The following is a 24712-nucleotide window of genomic DNA, read 5'->3' on the forward strand; positions in this document are numbered from 1 at the left end:
CTATTGTTGTCGAGCATCACCGTCACTGAAAAAAAAAAGTTTCAGATCGAGGCAACCAGTATTTATTATTATCACCACAGCTTCTGACCCAGATTCCCTTTCACTCAGCCTTGGACACTAGTCCAAGTTTTTATTTTCAAATTTCATTTTAGTCAACTACTTTCCATCAACTTTCTCATTTGTTTCAGTCTGTCTGGTCTAGTCCAGGGGTCTTCAACCTTTCTCACCCCAAGGACCCCTTGGACGAGAGACAAACAGAACAGGGACCCCCACATGTGTCACATTTTAAGCCTGGCTTATAATAACTTTTATATATTCACATGCTGGGTTATGATGATGATGACTGATAAAAAAGTTCATGCATAATGGAATCATTTATAAATAATATATAAATACTAATTACAAAAGTAGCTTTTTATTGCATATTAATGCTTGCAGTTTACTCCTATCATTTTTGTTATTTTTTAATTCTCACAAATTATTTTGGTGAGAGTTGTCAATTATTATGACAAAAATTGGCAGACCCCCTGCAGTACATCTGCGGACCCCTGTTTGAAGACCCCTGGTTGAAGACCCCTGGTTGAGTCCACTGTTTCTCAAACCGTGGCACGAATACCACTGGTGGTACACGACCTTCCTGTAGTGGTTCTTGGAGGAATCTCTGAAGTGTCTACAGTTTAAATGAAAGTAAAGCAGGGGATTGCTGGAATGTTTTTTTGCATTTCCTGAAATATTTTGTACATTCAGTAGCTATTATCTCCAAGTAACAGTGGCTTCATAATGGTCCTTGTAATTGTCTGCAGAGAACCGATCCAGTTGTCCCTTCTTGTTCCCAGGCCAAACCTCTCTTCACAGTGCCAGGCCTTGGCTTGTGTCCAGCTCTGAATAGTGGATGCTGAATGAATAAAAAAAAAAAAAGCTTGCTGGTCATTTTGATGGTGACGGGACAGGAGCTCCATTAATGAATTTCACTCTGTATACAGTCCGGGGCAGCCCTGCACACAGACACAATAAGATTAGTGGAGTTGACTCTGCTGTGTTTGAACGTGTAGAATCGCTGGCTGGAAGCCAGACCATGACTATAACACTTGTTTGCACGGTTTGACACAACTGTTATAACCGAGGAACACACCCAAACTAAACTCTGCATACTGCCCTGACTTCTACAACATTATGGGTATATTTTGATGATGGTGACACTATTATATGATTATGAGATGATTTTTTGTTTGTTACTATACCCCTGTAAATGATTGCGGAAGAATGTTCTAGAGTTCCGTCTTGGTAACACAGAGACATTCACTCAGTATCAGAGATTAATGCAAACAAGTTAACATGAATTATGTTTAATAAAATGGAAAATAGTGCTTTAGTGAGGCGACGATTGCTCATTTTCATAAACCAAAGTGAAGTCCTTTTGTGGATGTGTTGGTGTATTCATCAGTTTCATTTGGTTTCTGTTGGTAACCTGTCAAAGCTGTGTGACACCAAATTCATCTCCTGTCCTTAAAGGGCCATGTTCACTCGCCCTGAGGATCTGGGATTTAATAAGAAGCTGTTTGCCCTGCTGACAGCTCGGACTGTCGATGTGTCAGTCAGGAGCTTAATCACTTTACTGAGGATGATTCAAAAGTCAAAATGTACCATTGACTGTCACTGAGATAATCTATCTCGGGACGGGACGGAGCTGAAACCATCAATCATCAATAAGTCAGAAGTCAGAATCAGAAGTACTTTATTAATCCCCACAGGGAAATTGTTTAATTTAATTAAATTTAACACAGCTGAAGAAGTTGAGCATGGCAGCCATGATAAGAGCTGTTTGAATTGTCTAAATGGTAAGGAAAGGTGTTTCAATGCTTCCTTTCTCATCTCCTTTACCAAAGGATACACTGAACCATCCTTTATCAAGTAATGCTGTCCCACAATTCCTTGCAGCAGCAACAAGAAAAAAGACATTCTTTAAATTCTCGTTGTAAATAAATATGTAAGTAAATAATGCATGTGACAGTCAATACCTTCTCTGTGATGGATGTCCAGCGTCCTCGCATGGAAGTTTCTGTTGTTTATGCTGTATGAATGACTGGAGGGTGAGCGACCAATCTCAGTCTGACAAACAATTCAATTCATGTTTGTGACAGGTGGCTAATCTTCCTTTTAATATTTCAATTCTGGTGCTGATAATGAAGTCATATTTTTCACCAGACTGTCCATGTTTATGCATCCTGCATGGAAGAACACAAAAGGAGCTTTTTATAGTCCATCTTCTGAACATCCACCACATAGCCTCTTCACATCATGACCTTTTCCATCAAGGTCAAGAAAAAAGATTTTAGGAAAGGACAGAGGAGGTCATTTCTTTGGCTGATGGACTGCAGCCAATGTCTAGCAGCACTTTATTGTTGTAGCTGGTTTAACTATTTTTAGACACATGCACTTATATCATGTAGTCCACTCATAGTTCTCAACCTAGCAGTCCCTCTAGATAAATTATGAGGTGTAAAGAAGAAAAACCAGAGTTCTGAGTCCTCTAATCTGTGATGTGATTTCCTCGTGAAATTCTTGGACCTTTTTGTGCTTCAGTTAGTGAAATGATCTCCATCAAAGTTTAGAGGGTGAAAACTTTTTTAAATAATAAATACATTTTAAAATCTTTCTGAAAAGTAACCATTAACTATAAGTGTTAGATAAATGTACTGGAATTAAAAGTACAATATTCTTGAGCAGAAATACAAATCTAACAAAGTTCAGTACTTGAGCGACGGTACTTAATTACTCTGCACCACTGTTGATCTCCCCAGTTTCACACTGAAGCTGCTCTGGAGGCTCAACAATGCCTTGATCACATACATATGTTCATTGTTACCACTATTCATCTTTGTCTGACTATGACTTGTCTTACAGGAACATATAGTCAGTAGAAAAGTGTGTAATCCATCGGTTAGTGTCCACTATTTGAACAAACATGCTCACACACAAAGCTCCAAACTAACAAGACGATATTAAAGATATCATGCTGCACATGGAGCTTCAGAAATGACGCTCACACATCACTGCGGTACATGACACCAGCACTTTTTTTTGCATTTTTGCAAAGCTGTCATTTTCCATATTACATGAACAGCACCTGTTTTGTGAGAGGTTACTCACTGTAGAGAAACGCACGGCGTCAAATTAAAACTGGCCATAACTTTACAAGAAGCCCATTATGTGCAATAATGGTAATGCTGTCAGCTGATGTAATTTTTCCAGGTGTATTATCCAAAGTGGAGCTCTGGTTTGTGTTAGGGAAGGACCCGTCTTAAAGCAAGCAGTGAATTTAGTGTTTGACAATTTTATGAAAGATTAGGTCACAGTATCCGGACTCACTCGGACACGTCACACGTGTTTCCATGAATGTGCCACATTGTGAGCGCCGGTGATTTATTTTATGCAAGTAGCCAAGAGAGTAGTCATCTTTATGGAGTCCCTCCACTGTTGGTCGCCTGTTCTTGTCTCTCAGAGAGTATGCTGTACAAACCAGTCATAACACAGTTTATTCCACATTGAGCTATTGTCTTTTGTCTACAGACTAGTTCATATCACCAGTCTGCCTCTGTGAATTAGCATTAGCAAAGTGTCTAATAATGCCTGTCCCTTCAGGACATGGTTCTTCATGACTGCTTGGTCATCAGGGTTGACCGGTGTGTGTGTGCTGTGAGAACTCATCACCTCCTGTGGATGAATCCTTGACGATGCCCACCATCAAGAAAACCCTTGCTCTCATACACATGAAATATTGATTTCCATGCTTTCCATATGGAATATTTTTAGCTTTTCTGACGGTAAGGATCTACACATAGCTGAATTCTACCTCTTTATGGTGCAGTGAATGTACTGTATGTCTAGTGTGTTAGATTAAGAGGACTCTATTTAAAGAACAAGGCAGAATTGCAAAATAATATCCATAACTATATTTGCATGAGTGTATGATCACCTGAAAATAAGAAATGTTAAGATTTTATTACTTTAGGTCCTCTTCCACAGTCTGCACAGTGCTGCACAAAGAGTTGCACGATACCCACGGTACCCACAATACCCCGCGGAGCCAAAACGTAACGGTTCCTACTATACTAGAAATTCTACACGACGGTACTACCATGGATTACTATACTACCAGTGCCAGTCTCCGCTACATAGCGGCCGCCTCTACTCTCCTCCCGGCTTCTCGCTGCATGCTACTCCCTCGTAAACAAACCAACATGGCAACTACTGCAACCGAACTACACAGCTGCTGAATGATTGGCTGTTTGCCTGTTACTGGTGACGTCCAGGGATATGATAGGCTGTTTCCACACACTGTGTCCGCCCGTCTGTTAGCTGATTGGCTGTTCGTGTGTTTCTGCCGGCAAGAACGAACTCCAAGAAGACAGCTCTGCTTTCATAGAAACTCGCTTCAAAACAAACAACAAGCTAAAGTTCTGTCTCGCCCAGACACGAGACAACACACTCACCATGGCAGAAACTAGTGGTGTGCGATACTGCATATTTTGGTATCAAGCCGATACCAATACTTTTCGATAAATAAGGTGGATGCGTCAATTAATTTTAATGAATGTAAGTGTTTTTTGTGATGTTTCCTTTTTTCTTATGATGTTGCTCCATGTTTTCTTTTGGATGTTTTTTTATATGTTTATATAAATTGGTGTTTCCACTATACCTGACTAGCTTTTTACAAATCACACATTATGCTGTTGTCTCGCTTTCGGCTTGAAAATACAGCCACATGCCACTCCTCTTCCTCTCTGCCATGCTTTTGTTGGCACGCACTGCGTGTGCTGATGAAAATGAGCCATCAACTTGCTTGTTTATTTGCTTTGCGCGTCTAAGTCACGTCACATGAGACATGTGACAGCACAACATCTAAACACAAGAGCGGGGTGGCAAAGTGTGCCTGCTCAACAGGAGCAGCGAGTCCGGCTGTTTCCTCTTTGCCGAAACTGCAGCATTGCAAACAATGCGGAACTTAAAGTAAAGAATCGATCTCATCAGTCTAGTATCAATCCAATACCGATACCGACTTGGTATCGATACTATGGATACTTGGATCGATTCACCCACCACTAGCAGAAGCACAGGGCCCGAGCAGCGAGTCTGCCAGGTCGTCGTCGTCAGTGGCTCCACTAATTTTGCTCAAAAAACCAAACGCGTTGTTTTTTAAACTTGTTTCAGTCTAATTATTACTTCACCAGTATTATTTGTATAACTTGTTCAAATACATTGGATCGTGGCTGCTGCTGTGTGCTGGAGAGGGATCCCTCCTCTGTGGCTCTTCCTGAGGTTTCTTCCACATTTTTTCCCTGTTAAAAGGGTTTTTGTGGGCAAGTTTTTCCTCACTGGAACCGAGGGTCTAAGGACAGAGGGTGTCACTCCCTGTACAGATTGTAAAGCCCTCTGAGGAAAATGTACTTTGTGACTTTGGGCTATACAAATAAAATCTGATTTGATTTGATTTGACTGCAGTTCATAAAAATAATAATAAAAAAAGGCTGCAGTATCGTGATAATACCCTGGAGCCGTGATACTTTGTCTGGTATAGTATCATGGTTACTCATTTTGGTATCGTAACAACTCTAGCTGCACATGCTGTTCTGCTCTTCATATTTTCTATATATCTTCGTTTCATGTATTTATATATATCCCCACTCTTATCGATGTGCATTACTCTGCACTTTACTACTTTTTGCACTCCTGCATTTTGTTGTCTTGTAGTACTTTGTGCAATGACAATAAAGTAGAATCTAAAGTGACAGTCAGTGTTGACTGAATGTTTTCTACACTGCCATTATGCTCTATATTAAAAATAGCAAAGAAAAGTTCAATAAAAGAGTTATTTGGGTTGGATCTTTGTGTATCCGAATATTTTGCTGATCCAAAATGGAAGTGACCATCAGAACTCAGAGCGCACAGAAGATGTAGTGTTTGCAGCGTTGGGTGTTTGATCAGTGTTCTTGAGCTCTTCATTCAATCCATTATCTCTCTCTCTCACTTCTTCTCTGTCATCTCCTTTTCTTGTCATCCTTTCTCTCCTCTCCTCTCACCTCCCTCCCTACCTCCCACGTCTGCCACCTCCCTGTGTCTGTGCTGACAAAGATTCATGCATAAAGCTCCAGCTACGCCTCTTGAATACCAACCCAACTCCTGCGCTCTCTGAGAACACTGAGGGAATTTCTCTGCGTTTGTTTTGAGGCGTTTCCCTGTGAGGAAGCACTGAACAGGACAGACTGCTATTCCATTATCACTGCTCTACAGCTAAGAGGCCAATGTGGAGAGCAACCTTGACCTCCCTGTGATGAAGAGCAACATCTTTCTCTGCTTACATCTGTGTTTCCTGCTGTAGTGCGGGGACGTCTCATGACTCCACTGAAGGAAGAAAATCAATATGATTCCAGCAGGCAAAGTGCTCGTCACCTTTAGTGTTTACAACGCAGACTTAGCCCCAGTGAGTCACACTGGACATAAAGATGAATAACGACTGAGCATGCTACCATGGTAACCCCTCCAGAGTTCCTCCCATCCTCTCTAGTGGTCCTTCCCTCCGTATGTTTGCCTTCTGTACTCTGCTGCAGTCTGGACTGTGCAGCTCATTCAGGAGAGAAATCAATGGAATTTTCCAAGATTGTCAACAGCAAACATGCTGCAGCCCCCTCCCAGTCCAAACAAGACGTGTGTTGTTGTTGTTAATACGATGACTGACCAACAATACATCTGACCTAATCTGATGCCATAATAGCTAAACTGGGAAATTGGCTAATAACCTCCCTCACACCTCCAGAAAATGTGTTTGAATAATGTCACAGGGCATTTATTTCTACTCAAACACAAACTTTATTTATTTCTATAGCACCTGTCATGCAGCCATGCAGCCCAAAGTGCTTCACAGAGCAAAAAGTACAAACAGGTATGGACAGTGAAAAAACAGAATTTTGTATAATTACTTATCTAACATTTGGCCATGTAATGCTAGAATGTTCTAATGAATAAAAGTGAATAAAAAATAAATATATGGAATAAAAAAGTTTAAGAATCTAGTACATAGAAACCTAGCAACCTCTGTGTCTGTGAAATGAAGCAAGCACAGGAAGTGCCAAAAACTGCAGTTCCTCAAATGTCCATGTGAGGCTGGCTCCAGAAGTGAGTCAGTCTCCTTAAGTCCCCATGTTGAAATGTCCAACTTCACAGCAGAAATAAACATGTTTACAGCCTGGTACAAAAAACAGTTTGGGTCTCTATAACTAATTTCCCCGTTCATGACAACTGTACTGAGTGTGTCTTCCATTAAGTGAATGAACACAGGGGATAAGAAGTATCAGAGAGGATTAAGAGCTTGGCAGTAAATGACTTCAATAAAAGCATGGCTAAAAAGATTGTGTAAGAGGATCTTAAAATAACTTGTGAAACTAAGCAGCCAGTGCAAAGACTTTCAAACAGGAGTTCTATGAGCTCTGTGTCCGCTCTGTCAGTATGATGAAACCATGAAAACACATGGCAGTGGTGTTGGAACAATAAGATGTTATACTACATAGTGTAAAATTTTGATTGGAAGGGTTGGAAATCTGTTTATTTCAAAAGAAATGCCCCCCTTTAACCCTGCTGACTCACTGATGGGTCAGTCAGTGCTGCAGCCAAACCTTCAAACCCATAGAGGTTATTTTTTGCTTTCAGGGCAGAAATGTGAATGAAATGATGCACATCAAAGTCATTACATCTGATGAAACATTTCAGCCATAATCAGTCTCTGTTTTTAATATTTAATATTCTTTCATATCTTCAGAGTCATGCATTATTCAGATGAGTGAAAAGGGGGTGGCTGTGGCTCAGGAGGTAGAGCTACTAATCAGATGTTCGGTGGTTCGATCCGCGGCTCCTCCAGTCATGCATGAAGTGTCCTTGAGCAAGGCTGCACCAACCAAAAACTGATGAGCAGTGACCCACAGTGCTGGTTTCACTCAGTGCAGCGCTCATGGTACACTCAGTTTGGTGACTTCACATAACTCCCATCAGAGCTCTGCACAAATTCAACAGAGAGGAGCAGATCTCTAATCAGCCAGGACACGTGGAAATCTGTGTTTACGTTCAAAGACGGGAGATTAAAAATATCAAATGCTGTGATTGTCTGAGTGTTTTCAAAATCAAATGGTTGATTGTGTTTTTCTGTTTCATTTCAGAGTGCAAATGTCTGCTATATAACAGAGTGTGTGTGTGTGTGTGTGTGTGTGTGTGTGTGTGTGTGTGTTGCTGTTTCTCTGCATTTGATGAGAGGTGATTCATGCTCACTTGCTTCTCTACACTCTCTGAGTACTGTAGCGCTGGCTTCAGTTTCCTGATGACTGAAATCTCTTTTGTTTTTTGTGTGTTGCAGTTGAAAGAGAAGTGGTTCAGAAGAGGACCTTCACCCGATGGATGAACCTGCATTTAGAGAAGGTGTGTTGATGCTTCACGGCTGCAGAACATACACAAAGTAGAGAAGCAGTAATTATGGTCTGTGCGCTGAGTTATTACAGCGCTGCTCGCTGAGCTCTCATTCACTACCTGGCTGGAACGACACAGTTTCTTTCTTTGTCTGCTAGATAACAGAGTGTGTGTGTGTGTGTGTGTGTGTGTGTGTGTGTGTGTGTGTGTATGTTTTGCACTGCCGAGACACGTGCTGGACATAAACAACAGTTGTCGTCTCTGCATCTCGCCCTCTGAATTATACATGTGGTTATGTGGGGCTGCCTGTGTGCCACATTAAACTTTCATTAGGCTGTGAAGTGTTCAGCTGAGAGAACAGCGGTAATGTTACAGGTCTGCCTAACCCGAGGTGGTCGTTTTGCTCTGCACACCACCCGGCTAGCTGCTTCATGTGAACAATGGCTGGGTGGGTGGATGAGGGCCCCCTCCTCTGCTGCTGCTCGGGGCTTTGAGCCAAATACAGAAGAAATGCTCCGAGGTAACCAATGAGAATCCTGTCAGTGAAAGGGACTACACCCAAATGGGACGCATAAATAAAAGCACAAATCTGATCAATCATAAACAAAAAAGTTACTAGCAGATAAATATTTTAGAACAAATAGATGAATGATCAGTTTTCAGATTTATTGTAGTTTGTGACACCGCTCATTTTCATAAAGGAGAAAAAATACAAAAAATAAATAAAAATGGAGTCAGCTCAATGTGTTGGCAGATAGTTAACTGTAGATTATCATCTTATGAACAAGCTCATTATGTAGATGAAAAGAGATTCCAATACATGTTTGAGAGCATTTGGAAACAGTTTGTATGTTTCAAAATGTCACACTACCCAAATGTCATTCTTAAAAATTCTTAAAATAATTAGAAAAAATAAAATGTGTTTCTGTTATGTGTTTAGATAAAAAAATAAAAATAAAAAAAAATAAATGAATGACTTGAAAGTTCTATTCTAAAGTCATTGCCCATTTTTGTATTCTTTTTGGCAAGATACTGTGTGAGGTGAAAACAACAGACATAATACAGATTTGAGCACACATGTCACTAATAAACACTAATAATATCTCATCAGAATTCACAATGAGAAAAACATCATTTTCATATTTTGAAGTTTTCGTCAGTATCAAATAATCCACTGATTGTTATCTGAACAGGAAGTAATGCCCACTCAAATGTTGTTTCTCCTTCCTGCCTTTGTATTCATTTAGAATAATAATAAGAAGAAGAATTACCTTTATCTTAAATGAATCTGCATCATGTTTTCCATTAAAGAGCCTGACATGATGTCTTCAGATATTTAGTTTTGTACAGCCAAGCAGTGCAGATCCTCGTTCACCCTCTTCTTCCTTGTGTGAAGGTGAAACCGTGGTGGAAACTATTACAGGTGTTTATACACTAATAAAAACAGAATTCTGAATATTATTATTCAGTCATATTCCTAAATCTGACTCACTGGATTTTTTTTAAGAAGCATGTTTGAATTTTTACACATTCAGTCTCATGTCATCGTGTGTGTGTTTCCACATCACTGTGGATCCACAAAGGCACAAAAAGAAAAAGGATATAGCATTTAACTTCTTTATGATTCAAACAACATGTTGAGATCTATACATTCTTTGTGTTTCCCACACCTTTCCACTGTTGTGTAAAGCGGACATCAGCAGCATGTCAGCATTCTTAAGTTTTCACATCCGTGTTGTTGATCTGTCTTTCCTCAAACCTGCCCACAACTGTTGTTGTTGTTGCCATCATGAATCTGATAGTTCCATCAGATATGATATTCTTTTAGCATGGAAGGCTGCTGTAACGCACCAAACACAGTTTTTTTGTTTACCTCTGTCATTTTCCAGCACTCTCTGTCCACTTCTCAAGACATTTCCCACCGGTGCCTCCTTCATGAACAGATTCTTTTTTTTTTTTTAAGATTATTTTTTGGCCTTTTTATGCCTTTAATGATAGGACAGCTGAAGATAGACAGGAAGCAGAGAGAGGGGGAGTGACACGCAGTAAAGGGCCGTCCGATGCGGGATTCGAACCAGGGCCAGCTGCAGCGAGGACTATAGCCTCCACACACGGGACGGCCGCTTAACCCACTATGCTACCAACCTCCCCGTTACACTGGACTCTTATTAGGACAGTGCAACCCCAAGTCGAAAAATCTGAATCGATCAATCATCAATCAGACTTTATTTGTATAGCACTCATATAGTGCTTCACATAAAAACATCAAAACCTTAGACACAGCAAGCTCCAGCAGAGCTGTTTACACAGACAAGTGGCTGCGTTTCTGTGGAAACCCTGTCGCTTCACGCCTCAGTCATCCCTTTCTGGTTTCAGTCTCCAGCCAGGGGTGAGTCAGGGTGAGCCGAGTCAGGGTGAGCCGAGTCTGAGCGTCTGATCAAATCTTTTGTTTCTCACACAATGAGCCTCTCTTCTCTTACTCACTGTTTGGCCTTGCATCAAATCTCTGACCCACTGATTGACAATCATACATTTGTCTTCTGTCATCTTGGAAAGTTCCAGTCACTTTACCCACCCCACCTCCACTACCAGCGTTCACCCATTCACCGTGTTCAGACAAGTTCACAAATGCCTGAGTTGACAATAACTTTTTGTGATAACAGCGCTAAATGTTTGCTCAGGCAGTGCATGCTGGTTGACTGACTGATTATTGGAGATAAATCTGCATAGTTGACTCTTGTGTCAGCTCTTTGTGTGTTTGATTTCACAGTATGAATATCTCCATTTATGTCCTGATTCTTACTCAAAACATACAGCAGTCAGTGTGTGTTATTTCCGACAGGACGAGTGCTGGTTGGAGAGCTGCTGAGCGACATTTCAGGTGTTGAATTAAAGCTTAAGGGTGTGTTTGAGAGGAACGTTGGCACAGTGTCCATTGTGCCCTTTATGTCGGGTAGCCACCTTCATTGTAGAAAATGAGGGGCACCTTGCCAGTAGGCCCATGCCTGGGGATCTGGGTGGTCCTCATGACATTTTCACTGTTGTTTCACTGCACCAACTTTAATCAAAGTCCTCTGCTACCATCAACGTGAACATGAAGCATTATGGTGTCCGTTATCTTAAAACAACAGAGGTGTGGGGTGTCATTTAGCTCAGTCGGCAGAATATTATCATTGTAAGTAGTGGTAGTAGAGTAGAGTAAGCGACAGCCTTGAGCTGCAGCGTCTTTTTGGAGACACATCATTATTCTGTGTTTGGAGTTGAGAGTTCTTCCTGTTAGCCATCCCATGATGCCTTGGGTCAGAGGCGGGCCTGGGTAAAAATGATCTATTTGACAATGCATTGCACAGAGGAATAACAAGACATGGACCCCTACAAAAAATGTGGTGATAACAGCAATGAGCTCGACATCACATTGCTGTGGTAGTACAATCAGGCGGTGATCATTGCAACACTTCCACTTCCTTCCTTCCACCTGTCCTGAACACACAAGACACATAGCTGAACGTAGCTGTGCCACTTTGTACTGCGAGTGGCTCATTGGTCGTCTTTATTTTCAAAATGTGACATGATGAATCTCTGCAGTTTATTTAACTGCACTGTAAACTGGTATAAACAACAGTAAGAGTTTGTGTAGATGGCTAACAACCTCCATAAACTAACACACGGCTCTATCATTTTTCTAAGTTTCATCTTCTTCACAGGCTCTCACTCACCCTCACTCTCACCCACACAGGTTAATTCACTGGTTGTGCCCGTCTGCTCATCTGTTACAGATGCTGTATGAGTGTTGAAGTGAAAGTGTTGCCTCCTGTAGCTTAAACGTCTTAGAAAGCAATATGATTTGAATACATCTAGATTTTTTTCTTAATCTCAGTTACAGTTAGTATGTTTTTTTTAAATCTAATCTGCCCAAGATGTGTAAACGTGCAAATGGGGCCCAAAGCTTTGTACACACCCCTGTCATGGTACCCATATCGATTTTCATTATCCCAAATCCAAAGATATTCAGTTTTATCATCAGGTATGATGAAGTAAAGCAACAGATCTTCAAGGAGTTGGAAACAGCAAATATTTAATGTTTTTGGTAAAGAAACATTCATTGACTAATCAACGCCTAACTCTCTCCTCTCTCCTCTTCTCTTCTACCATTTTTCAGTGTGACCCACCCATTGAGGTTCATGACCTGTTCCGGGACATTCAGGATGGACACATTCTCATGGCCCTGCTGGAGGAGCTCTCTGGCTGCAAACTGGTCAGACTCTCGCTCTTTGTTTTAAGTGCTGGATAACTTTACATGTATAATAAGGTTTTGCACTATTTTATTCTCCTCAATAAGACTTTTGCATTCTGAATGATTTTCCAGCTTCATGGATTCAAGAAGTCGTCCCATCGTATTTTCAGACTCAACAACATTGCCAAGGTCCTGTCTTTCCTGGAGGAGAGGAACGTGAGTAGCACAGCAGGTTGCATGGAGACATGGCTGCCTCCTGCATATTGATTGGCTGTTCACACAAACACATGTGTATCCTCAGGTCAAGCTGGTCAGTATCGATGCAGCTGATGTTGCTGATGGAAACTCCTCCATCATCCTGGGACTCATCTGGAACATCATCCTCTTCTTTCAGGTCTTCTGCTTTTATCTTCTTATTTAATATCTGGACTTTAAGTTTCCATCTCCCCTCCTTTCCAACAACCCTCTTTTCACTTAAAATGAGGTCAAGTGTAAGAAAGAAGTGTTTGCTTCACAGCCCGTGGACTTTCCATTCACAAAATGCCATCAAAGAGCAGCTCACTGGGTGTTTTATGTAATCCACACTATGGTTCAATGCCTTGCACAGACACCATGAGGAAGCAATTATCCGTGCAGACTGTCCTCTCATTCCGGAGGCTTTCCACTGTATGAAGCTGTCTGCACACTGCCGGGTCTGAGCTCGGTCGGGGTTTACGGATGTCTTTATCAGTTAACCTCAAAAATTCAGCACTTCCCTACGTGCCGCGTCAACTCTCGCATTTACTCTCTCAGCTTCAAAAGCGTGATTGCTTGTTTTGCCCATTAATAGCAAAGAGTTTGACCACGTTCACAGTTAAATATGAAGTTGATAATGGTATAGTGTACCCTGGGAGCAGTAGTGCTTTCAGTTTTCTTTTTTTATTCCGTGACACCTGCATCTATGTTATGTTCTGTCAGCCAGTATCCAACAATAAACTCACCCAATGGCAGCCCCATGTATTTCACATGGAAGAGGGAATGTCTGACCACAAAGTGAAGTTGGTGGAAAAGAGACTACTCACAGGGCTAGTGGTGAACTGTACACTGTTTTGTACAATGAAGAGTTATTGAAGAGGGAAAGTAAAGCTCTCCCATATACAAGCTACTAGCTCAACTTGGTTGCTAAAAGCCATATAGCAAGCTTATTAGCTTGCTATCTTAGCTCAGTTGCCAATGGGACAAGTTCACAGAATTCATTAAAAGACCTTCCATTGACTCGTGTCCAGTGTAAAACACAGGAGGTTAAATAAAAGTCAATGATTGAATTCCGAATCATGCTCATTTTGCAGTCATACCTGACTGATAAGATTTCTGGGTACAGTGAGGTCCCGGTCATATGTCTGTTACGTTAGAAGTGATGTTTTGCTGTGGACACAGTCCACGCTAGACTAACCGCTACAGAATGATGAATCTACTGACCCCTTTTCATTTAACAGATGCCAGAGACATGAATGAATTTAATAGTCCACCGTTGAATTGAGAGGTAAACCATTCCACTAAATGGGATTATGATCCATCTCTGCTTCCAGATTAAGGAGCTGACAGGGAACATCAGGAGCCAGTTCCCGTCCTCCTCCAGCCTGTCGTCCATCCCGACCAGCTCTGACTCTGACACGTCCTTCTCCAGCACGCCATCAGATGAGAGACAGTCTGCGACCACAGCCATGCGAGAACACAGCAAGGCCATCAAGAAACTGCTGCAGTGGGTGCAGAGGCGAACACGCAAGTAAGTGCACTCTACTATTTTCAGTAAAAAATGTAAAAAAAAAATGTAACAAATTCTTGACTGCATGTTCTGCCTTACAAAAACGGCAACATGTGTCGAGCAATGATTTATTGGCTCCATTGTGTCTCAGAATTTGTCTGGACTAACTTTGACCACTGAGTGTCTTGTCATATTGTAGGTTCGGTGTTGCAGTGCAGGACTTTAGGAAGAGCTGGACAAGTGGCCTGGCCTTCCTGGCTGTCATTAAATCCATTGACCCCAGCCTGGTGGACATGAGGAAGGCACTGCTGAGGACCGCCAGAGAGAACCTGGAGGACGCCTTCAGGATAGCCCACTACAGCCTGGGTATCCCACGCCTACTGGAGCCTGAGGGTAACAAGAAACCTAGTTAAGCACGCATTCAGACAGGATCAGGGATTGCGGAAACTCCTAGCAGGGTTGTCTGGTGGTAGGGGGGTTAGGGGAGTTGCTGTGGGGGTGTCTATACCTGGTGAATGTAACTGCTGTGAAACAATCAGGAAATAACTGTTTAACATGTTTAACAAGACAGTTCTGTTCAACGGGTTTCTTATAGTTTGATAGTTACACTAGCTAAACTGGACTGTTGTAGCCTAGTTATTTGCATGTATGCAACCAAATCTTGGTTCACCTGCAGGGTGAACAGCCTAAGAGCGGTAGTCTTTGTGTATGGAAACAGCCTTATTGTTATTCCCAATTAATGCTTATGTTGTGCTCCTATGTAAAACCAGGTAGTGATCAAGTTATGTGACCCTTCTGATAAGCCACAAGTATTGTAGTACATCCTGCATATTCCTGTAGTGTTTGTTTAAGATGCAACCTGTAGTCCAGGTAGTCTCTAACTAACTGCCTGAAGATGCACAATGTTTTAGGGTCAGTTATTCCAAGCAAAATGGTACACATCCCTCAGTAACTATATTCCATTACTATTTTATGGCTATTTTATGCTGCCACACTTTACTGAATATACATAGCTTTCAGTCTCTGCAATATTGCTGGCTTCATTAATGACACTACTGTGGTCATTTATCTGCCCAGATGTGACTATCAGCCCACCAGATGAACAGTCAATCATGACGTATGTGGCACAGTTCCTGGAGCACTTCCCAGGCATAGAAGAGGTAAGAATACCCTCATTTTGACAAATTACTAATTTCTGAATGTGAGCACTGATAAATTTCTACCAACCTCTGTTTCCCTCTCAGCCGGAGGAGCCCTACCAGGTGATTGAAAGAAGCGTCTCCATGTGCCGACTCAACTTCCGTGAGAGTGACTCTGACCACCTAAGGAATGGTACTCATGGAAGCAGAGTGAGGGAGAGGTCCTATATGTTCCAAAGGGACAGTGCCCAACCCCCACCCAAAATCTTAATTTCCTCTGTGTCAGAGGACAGGAGCATAATGTCACCCCCCTTCAGGCCAGCTGCAGCTCGCTCTTGGTCAAGTGAAGATTTCTTAGCAGATTCCCCCTGCATGGAGAACATCTCCAGCAAAGTGGTCGAAGAACCCAAGGAATCTGCCAGTGAGGTCCTAAATAGCTCGACCTCTAACTCTCCACAGCTGTCTTACACTCACTCTCCCACCGGCTCATCAGGGCTCGAGTCTGTAAACACAGAGTCAGTAATTGGCGACTCTGCAATCAGTTCACCGGACTCCTGGGTGGAGAGTGAGTTTGGGGTCATGCCAGAGAAATTTTGTGAGAGTCGTAGTGACAGTTCTTTGTGTGACAGTGGAACAGCCTGGGATGTGTACCGTGCCACCCCTGTAGAGATCACTACTCTTGATGAAGGATGTGTCCCATCCATAGAGGAAAGACCCCCCGATGAGCAGTCAATTGCAGAGTCGTATATTGATGAAGGGATTTACTCACTGAGCTCACTGGAGAGCACTCAGGAGAGAATTCAAGGGAATTCTGTGAAAAGGCAAGTGGAAGTAGTGAGTGAGAAAGAAGCCAACCTTGAGAACCACAACCAGGACGTTGCATTACAACAGGTTCCTGATGGAGAGGCTGAGATTGCAAAAGAAGTAGACCCTAAACAGACTGATACAAGTCTACTTCAAAAAGGTGAAGAGGAAGAACTTTCATTTGGATTGTGTGACGCAGAAGCACTGGCCAACACAATCAGCAGTGTTGAAGATGTTCTTGAAACTGAAAAAACTAACGAGCCCCAACTCATCTTCATCACTGAACCACCACCGCCTTCAGAAGATCCTGTGAAGCAAACCAGTGTTGAAGATGGCACTTTCAGTGAACCATGTTTAAAGAAGGCTGTGGACTTCATTGGGGACCCACAGAACCAAGAAGGACAAATTAATGGTCACATTGAAAGTCAGAATGAGAGAGATAACTCTGAGGAGGTTGAAATGGAAACTGAATGTCAGAAAACAGATTCTCCTTCAGAGGAGATGAGAGGGGAGTCAAGAGAGGAGTCAGAGATTTTAAAAGAAAGAGGTGAAGGGGTTGTAGAAACACAAGACAAAGAAAGTGAAGGAGTTCTAAGAGAATACATAGATCCCCAAGAAAGAGACTCAGAGACTTGTGATGCTTTAGCAAACACACATCCAGCCAACCAAGACAGAGCCCCAGAAAGAAGTCTGGACCCCAAAACAGGCATAAATATTCCTCTGATCTGTATTTCCAATGAGCTAGAAGAGCAGGGGAAAGAGGGAACGTGTGACCCAGAAAGACAAGACCACTCCAGGGATGATGAGGTACACCAGGCAGAGGCAACTGAAAGTAAGGGAACTGTTACAGATGTTGACATCCCTCCAAATCCAGAGGAAGTGAGCTGTGACTCCAGTGACAACAATGAGAAAAACCCTGTTGAAGTTCCTTCATGTCAGGCATCACAAAATGTTACTGCAACAACTTCAGAACAAATAAGAGACATAGAAATTGGACATTTGGCTGGTATAGATGAAGATAACACCACCAGATCATCAAATGCAGACATATGTGGGCCAGACACAAAAGAGAGCATGGAAAGAAGTGAAGCTCAACAGGAATGTGAGTCTCCTCTGCAGGACACTGAGACTGGAAACAATGAGAAGGACTTGATAGCTCAGACTTCTTCCACAGATGCTAAATTTCAACCTGTGGGTACTGAGCAGGAAATGGAATTAACTTATCAACTGGACGGACACCAGGACAACCCGGGTTACACCTTTTCTGACATTGAGACTGCTACCAGACAGCAGAACACTTCAGACCAAGTCAGCTCCGAACACAATGATGCAACAGGGATTCCAGGTGTTGTGTCCAGAGATATAGACCTGTTCTATACAGACTTTGATCGAAATTCTCCCACTGATGATCTAGTTGGTGATCCAGTCGAACCCATGGATCTGTTCTATCCTGACAAAGAGGAGCCCATGTTTACAGAACAACCTGATACTGAAATGCAGAGCTGGCCATCTGTTTTAAGTGTATCCGCTCTTCAGCCAGCGCCAGCTTCAGAGAGTCTGCCAGATGATCAGTCACTTGACCTGCTGGGTGAAGACGTCAGGAACGGAGTGGATTTAATACAGAATGAAAAGGTAAATGTACCTCAGTACAGCCACTGTGTTTCAGCTACAAAGGAACTTTTTTAGAGAGGTTTATTTTGGTTTAGTTTTTGGACATTCTTAGGTGATTTTCTTTTTATTGACCATGTTAGCATCATACAATAAACACAAGCAGTTCCTCTGCTGGCAAAATATCATTTGCTGAAGCATTTTGAGACAAATTAATAGTAAAATTAATAAATTACTGTACTCCTGAGTTGAAGTTATTTGCTTTCATTAGTATTTGTGGCAGCTTATTTTATAAACCACAAATGGATTAAATGTTCAGAAGCCTCAAACAGAAGAGAAATAATCTTCACATTTGAAAAGCTGGAAGGTTTTGCAGTTTTTCTTGATAAATTTAGTTTAAGATCAGTTGGGATTTCCTCTCTCAGTCCTCAAACATGGCTGTTGAGGACCAGTATGGTGACTTTAGATCCATTATCTTTCCCTGGAGTGTAACCTCAGGCCCAGCAAAGTGCCACAGGCTGGTTGAATCATCCTGTGCTGTATTTCTATGAGTCACGTTTCTTGCTTTTCTCAACTGAAATAGCATCTATTTAGGGACATACCTATTCCAACTGTTTGGTAGTTTTTCTTAAAATATTGAAATTAGTTTAGTGTGCTATTGTGCCAAAGCTACACCAATACAAGTCTTAGTGTTCTGGGTAGCTGTACTTTGTTTTTCTTTGTAACTGCCCAAACAGGAACATGAAGCAGTGTAACATTTCACACTTCCACATTCACACCATTCTGTCCTCTGACATTCTTTCAGGCTTGACGTGTCAGTGTTGATGATACTAATCCTCTGTTAGCATAAAATGTTGATTGGAAAAACTAGATATTCAGAAATAAACAAAACAGTGATCTTTAACTTGATTAAGTAACATCCAAAAACAAATGTTCACAGTCATTTAAGATGAAAGACAGTGATTGTGGTGAAAATGTTCACCTGTATTGTAAAAATGTTGTTAAATGAGGATTTTGTTGGAATAAGATTAAAATCAGAGAACAGTAATAAGTGAATTATCTCCTTGTTGTAATTGCAAGGGTTTTGATCACAGAGGAGTGCTTTGCTTATCATAAACAAGTCCTCAGTATATGTTGTGTATGCAATGTGTCATCTGGAAAATGGAAATATTGGCACACACCCTTTGACAGTCTTTCCTTGAGGGTAGCCATGGTGTTCCAAATGATTGTCCACATGAAAACTGGAAAGTGAGTTGTGTAAGAATAAAAAAGAGCTTAAATCTTGCCTACTTAATACCTCCATACATCTGACCAATCACTGCGCAAAGTGGGCGCGGTTGTCCAGAAGTTATAAATATTGTATGTTTAGAGCGCTCTGAGGCCTACATAGTTGATACACTTGAGGTGTTGGCCTGAGCTCTCTGAGCTCTGCTCTGGACATAAGTGACTGCATGTTTTAGTCTCGACATTGCAAGTATGACTGTGTGTGGATAACTAAGGTTTCCATCATTTCCTCCTGTATGTTACTAAGCTACTCAAAGATCTCTCTTTCTTAACTTCTTTCTCTTATTAGGTGATCACTAAGACCAGCCTGGATACTGACAAAGCATCTGAATCCCAGAAACACTGTTTGTTGCCTGAGGAGAAGATTGGAGGACCCTTGAGTGGAGCTGTTCCAGCAGATGGCAGTGATCTCAGTGAGACTGAGCGACAGGGCTCAGGCTCTGCCAGAGAAAATACAGAGCCCACGAGGTAGGCTTTCTATTCTTAGCCAGCTTCCTGGTACACTGAGAAGCACACTGGATCCCTGGAGGAAACCAGTGTCATGGCAGTGGATGGGACTGCTGTGACCTGGCTTCTCGATATTTCCTTAAATGTACTGAACAAAGTCATCTATGTAAGCTGGTGATGGGAATTAAGACAGAGGGTTGAGAGATCGTAGCATGAAGAATCAGGATGTGGGTCACAGACAAGAGAAGGCTGCAGCTTGAGTCTGTTTATGCTCAAAAGGGGAATTGAAATTCTAATCCTTCAGACTTTAATATATCATACTCCATTTTTAATAATTATGTTGGTCAGTAATTACTCTGCTTTGTATGAACATTCTGTATATATTGCCTCCATATCTTGTAGACCACATGGGGCTTAGAGGAAATTATGCATGCATTATTTTGCAGGCATCGCATGTAATGTGAGAGAAGCTCAGTAAACATTTCAATTTGCAATGCAAAGGGTAGCTCGTAGTGAGAAATCCACAGAGAATCACCAACTCTGCACCGACTCAGCGTTTTAGCCTCTTTTAGCTCATGTTTTGGTGTTGAGACTTTAGCTGAAACTTCACCAGAAGATAGGCCCAGTTAGAGATGCCTTGATGAATACAGAGGAGCATTTAGCAGCTAAAAAGACAGATATTTTCTCAGCAATTGGTAGAGGCCAAAATCAGATCTGAGTGCTAATGTGAGTCTGTGTCTGCTGGGTGTGTAAACAGACAATACCTTGTTAACACGTTAGCCATATGAACTCTATAAGGCCACAGTATGTTTAATGTGTGACTTGCAGCTTGTTCTGTAGCCAAAACAGTAATGCAGCTGTAAAACAGGAAGACAGAGACAACCTGACATCCCAGGATCTGAAATTATATATGATGTCCTTTTAGCACTGTGTTTCCTGCGCCTCCTCTCTCTTGTTAAGGTTTAAACTAATGGATTTTGTCTTTTCAGGATTGACACTAAAAGTTCCAGTGGACAAGATGAAAGCCAGATCCCTCTAGTTCTCCGGCACAGAAAGGGGCTTTGCTTCACCGAGTCCCCGGTTGGTTTGACGCACCATTTCCTTCTCTATGGATGTGTTACTATCCTTGGATAAATATCCTCTGTGATACCCTGAGCCTTTGTCTTTGCCTTATGTTGTTTGTCACTCACAGGTCATTCAGACTGCAGTGACCAGAAAAGCTGACAACAGGGACTCAGATTTTTGGTAAGAATCTTGTTTCATTGTAGAATATAAGACGACTTTCATTGACTGTGGTGGTGGTGAGCAGAGGGTTTGCAGTCAAGCGGCTTTGTTGGATGTGTTTTACTTAATATTCACTCTCAACATTCTCCAGCGGCACTAAAACCGCCACATGGGCTCTCTGCAGCCTGCAGTGCAGCTTCACACCCTGTGCATGTACCCACAGAAGGTGCAGTGAAGCTGCTGTTTGCTCTGTCACAATATTTATATTATCAGCTTATCATATTGACATGGCTTATATTTGGAAAGTAGACTGTAATTAACATTATTTTCATATGTGCTCTGTATGAAATAAAGAAACAGTATTTTTTGCAGTTTTCCTTTTGACTTTTATTATTAAATTTTTTTCCTGTTATAGGCCACAGATTATAACCAATCCAGCTTTAATATATTTCAAAGCAAACCACAATCAGTTTTTGGCAGCAATGGCAACTTTGGTGCAGTGGCAAACAAAAGCGGCAACACAGCTACACTGTCTGTTAAGGAATGTACAACTGTAAAGTCACACAAAAGGAAAAATGGCAAATGAAGTCATCATATTAATGAGGAAAAGTCAAACTATTCTGAGACACAAAGCCATGAAAATGTATCTAGAATTCTTAGAAAATTCTAATATAATATTAAGAAAACAAACAAATAATATAAAGGGAAGAAATATTCTGACATCACAGTGGTGTAATGGTAAAAGCCTAACTCTGTCCCAGATGTGATGGATGGATGGATGGATGGATGGATGGATGATGGATGGATGATGGGTGGTGTTAGCAGAGGTCTTTATGCTGTAGTCAGTCCCTGTTGTTTCATGACCTGCTCATTTGCCTGAACCTGACCCACTTCATCCATGCAGTCGAGTTTTCCTGACAAGAAGTGAGAAGACACCACATTAGCAGCCACTTCCTGTGGTGGATTTACTGCAAAGGCCTTTACTTATTTTACTTGTTATTACTATTGCTGTTGTATCTGCATGATTATGTCCATCCGTCATGGTGGGGAAAGTCGCCAGCTTTGTATGATTATATGTGACAGTTGATTTGTATTATATTAAAAGACATTTACTGTGAAATTCAGTTAATATGAACAGTAGATGTACAGGCGACACTGAGGCTTTTGGTGTGCTGGTAAAAGAAATCACTTTATATTATGAACACTGCAGTGCTACAAGTCAATGTGAGCATCACTGATAAATCCAGTAAGTATGTCAAGTCGACATATTTCTGAAGTTTATGTGACTGACCTGCTGCAGCATCAAAGAGCCAGAGCTGTTGGACACTGAGAGCCGCAAAGGACATGCTGGCTGTGTCCTCTGTGTTTCCCACTGTCATTTCTAGAATGTAATAACTGGGACAGAGCACATGAGAAAACCCAAAATAAACGTAACAAACCTGAGAATCAAGCCACATTCAAACTTTTCCTCAGTGACTAATGACTGCAACCCGGCAGCTACAGTGCTGCCTGCAGTCATCTCTTTATTTTTTTCTCTATGCTGACCTTATCCTGACCTCTCTCTCTTTTTGTTGGTGTGTGTGTGTGTGTGTGTGTGTGTGTGTGTGTGTGTGTGTGTGTGTGTGTGTGTGTGTGTGTGTGTGTGTGTGTGTGTGTGTGTGTGTGTGTGTGTGTGTGTGTGTGTAGGTGGAGTGACAGCTCGGAGCTGTATCTGCTGTTGCTGCTGTGGCTGCTGCTCTACTGTTTCTGGCTGCTGCCGCAGATGGACCTGAAGACACTGCCCAGCCTGCTGCTGAATCTTGACCACTGAATATCACACATACACACACATACACACACACACACACACACACATACACACATACATACATAGTTAGAGGAGAATATTCAAACATATAAACTTTAATGCACCATCACTGAAACACACACGCAGCTCAACTGCCACTCCTCTGTCCTGTTCACCACACTGACTGTCCTCTTAATGAAGTGAAGGCATTTTAACCATGTATTTCAAACTACTACAGCTTTTTTTAGGTTCATGCTTTTTAGCTTTTGATGTGGCTTGAAGTAACCTTTATGATAATGTACACGGAGCACTGCTGGGGACAAAAGAAGTCTGAGGTTTTCAGAAAAATGTTTCAATATTAAGAGAAACGGTCATGATACTATGAAAATGAAGTCTTAGTATTAGTTGAAGCAGCAGTTTTACAGGAAAAAGTCAGAATGTTTTATGAGGCAAAAGATGTTAATTTAATGAAAGACCACAGTTGTAATGTTTTGTGAGAAAAAAAATGTGAGGAAAATCTGCTCGTAGTTCAAAGAAAACATTTTCCAAAGAAGAGGTTAAGAGTCATAATATTTCAAGAATATTAAAATATAACGGATAAATCATTCAAATTGCAAATCATTTTTAATAGGCAAAAGCCATGAAAATGACTTTTTAGAAAAGACCAATATAATATAAGAAATATTATGACCATTTATTTCTTAATATTAAGACCTTCTTCTGGTAAGTTGTGACTTTATTCTCCAGATGTTGACTTCAAAATCTGATGTTTTTGTGTAAGAAACTTTTTCTCAAAATGAGCACTTTGTCTCATCCTTGCCACGTTTCTCCGAATATTCCTACATTATCTCTGAACTGTGGTTCTGATATTGTGTTGCAGCCATGCTCCTGTTTAAAGACTCTGTAGAAGTTTGTGGTCTGAACATGTAAGACTGTATGACTGTACAGCACACTGATTTGTAGATAGAGATATACTGTACACTATGGATGTGTGGAGACACAGTTGCCTATCAGAATAGCCATTTAACCCAGATGAAGATGTTCAGAGTAAATCTGCTTCAGGCTGATATTAAAAAGTGGACGTAGTGGAGTTGAAGCAGGGAAATGAAAACAAGAATATATATATATATATATATATATATATGACAAAGCCAGACTCTTCGAGCGTACATACCTGTACTATTGTAATGAGAACTGTTGGGTGTTGGGTGTGAATGAAGGCGTACTTTGGATGTGTTGCACTTTGAAAGAGAGCGTACGTACCTGTACTATTGTAATGAGAACTGTTGGGTGTTGGGTGTGAATGAAGGCGTACTTTGGATGTGTTGCACTTTGAAAGAGAATACAAACTGCCAAAGACAGTGTTGGAAGTGCTCAAACAGAAAGTACACAGCTCACCACACGCAACAACCTTGTTTTTAACACATAGACGGTCTCGTATAACTCTTGTACTGAAGCATCACCCAGCTCTATATTGTATAATAGTTGAGGCAGATCATGTATTTGTAATATTTTATGGCTCATAAGATGTATGAATGGATTTTTAAAGTTTTATGACACAGATGTTTTATGCTTGAGCTTGTCCGAGCCTGCCGATGGAAAGAGAATGCTTTACAATGAAATATCTTTCTATATGTTATTTTTGAACAACGTCTGCAGTGACACACTGACAGAGTGAGTATCCTTCATCCCATCATTGTTCCACACCAGCCGACCGATGTTTACTCCCAATAGAATTACAGCTCCCCCACCTACTGACTGAGGAGCAGCAAAAAAGCCATTCATTCCAGTTCAGTACCAACTGGGTCGTCCTATAGCACAGTGCATCATAACCAAATCTCAAGTGTGTGTGGTGGGGGGGTGGGGACGTTGTGAGTGTACTTTTATCCTTGTGAGAACTAGAGCTGTGTCCCAATTCCATACTATACTGCTGACTGTATACTGTATACTGTGTGTGTGTGTGTGTGTGTGTATAATATAAAATAATCCAT

At 41.4% G+C, this 24712-nt stretch overlaps 1 protein-coding gene across 1 annotated transcript in view; it reads left to right on the forward strand.

The window, feature by feature from the left end:
* Positions 1–23595, forward strand: part of clmna (calmin a) — a 49737-nt gene extending 26142 nt beyond the window's left edge. Inside the window, exons 2-13 of the mRNA XM_010745721.3 lie at positions 8402–8463; positions 12611–12706; positions 12818–12901; positions 12987–13079; positions 14254–14450; positions 14629–14822; positions 15507–15589; positions 15674–18004; positions 19554–19732; positions 20701–20791; positions 20904–20956; positions 22622–23595. Of these exons, the coding sequence (XP_010744023.1) occupies positions 8402–8463; positions 12611–12706; positions 12818–12901; positions 12987–13079; positions 14254–14450; positions 14629–14822; positions 15507–15589; positions 15674–18004; positions 19554–19732; positions 20701–20791; positions 20904–20956; positions 22622–22745 (3587 nt within the window). The 3' untranslated portion in view covers positions 22746–23595. The remainder of the gene's footprint in view (positions 1–8401; positions 8464–12610; positions 12707–12817; positions 12902–12986; positions 13080–14253; positions 14451–14628; positions 14823–15506; positions 15590–15673; positions 18005–19553; positions 19733–20700; positions 20792–20903; positions 20957–22621) is intronic.
* The last annotated feature ends 1117 nt before the right edge of the window (positions 23596–24712 follow it).

The sequence above is a fragment of the Larimichthys crocea genome, chromosome V (assembly GCF_000972845.2).
Source record: "Larimichthys crocea isolate SSNF chromosome V, L_crocea_2.0, whole genome shotgun sequence".
In the NCBI taxonomy this organism is placed as follows: domain Eukaryota; kingdom Metazoa; phylum Chordata; class Actinopteri; family Sciaenidae; genus Larimichthys; species Larimichthys crocea.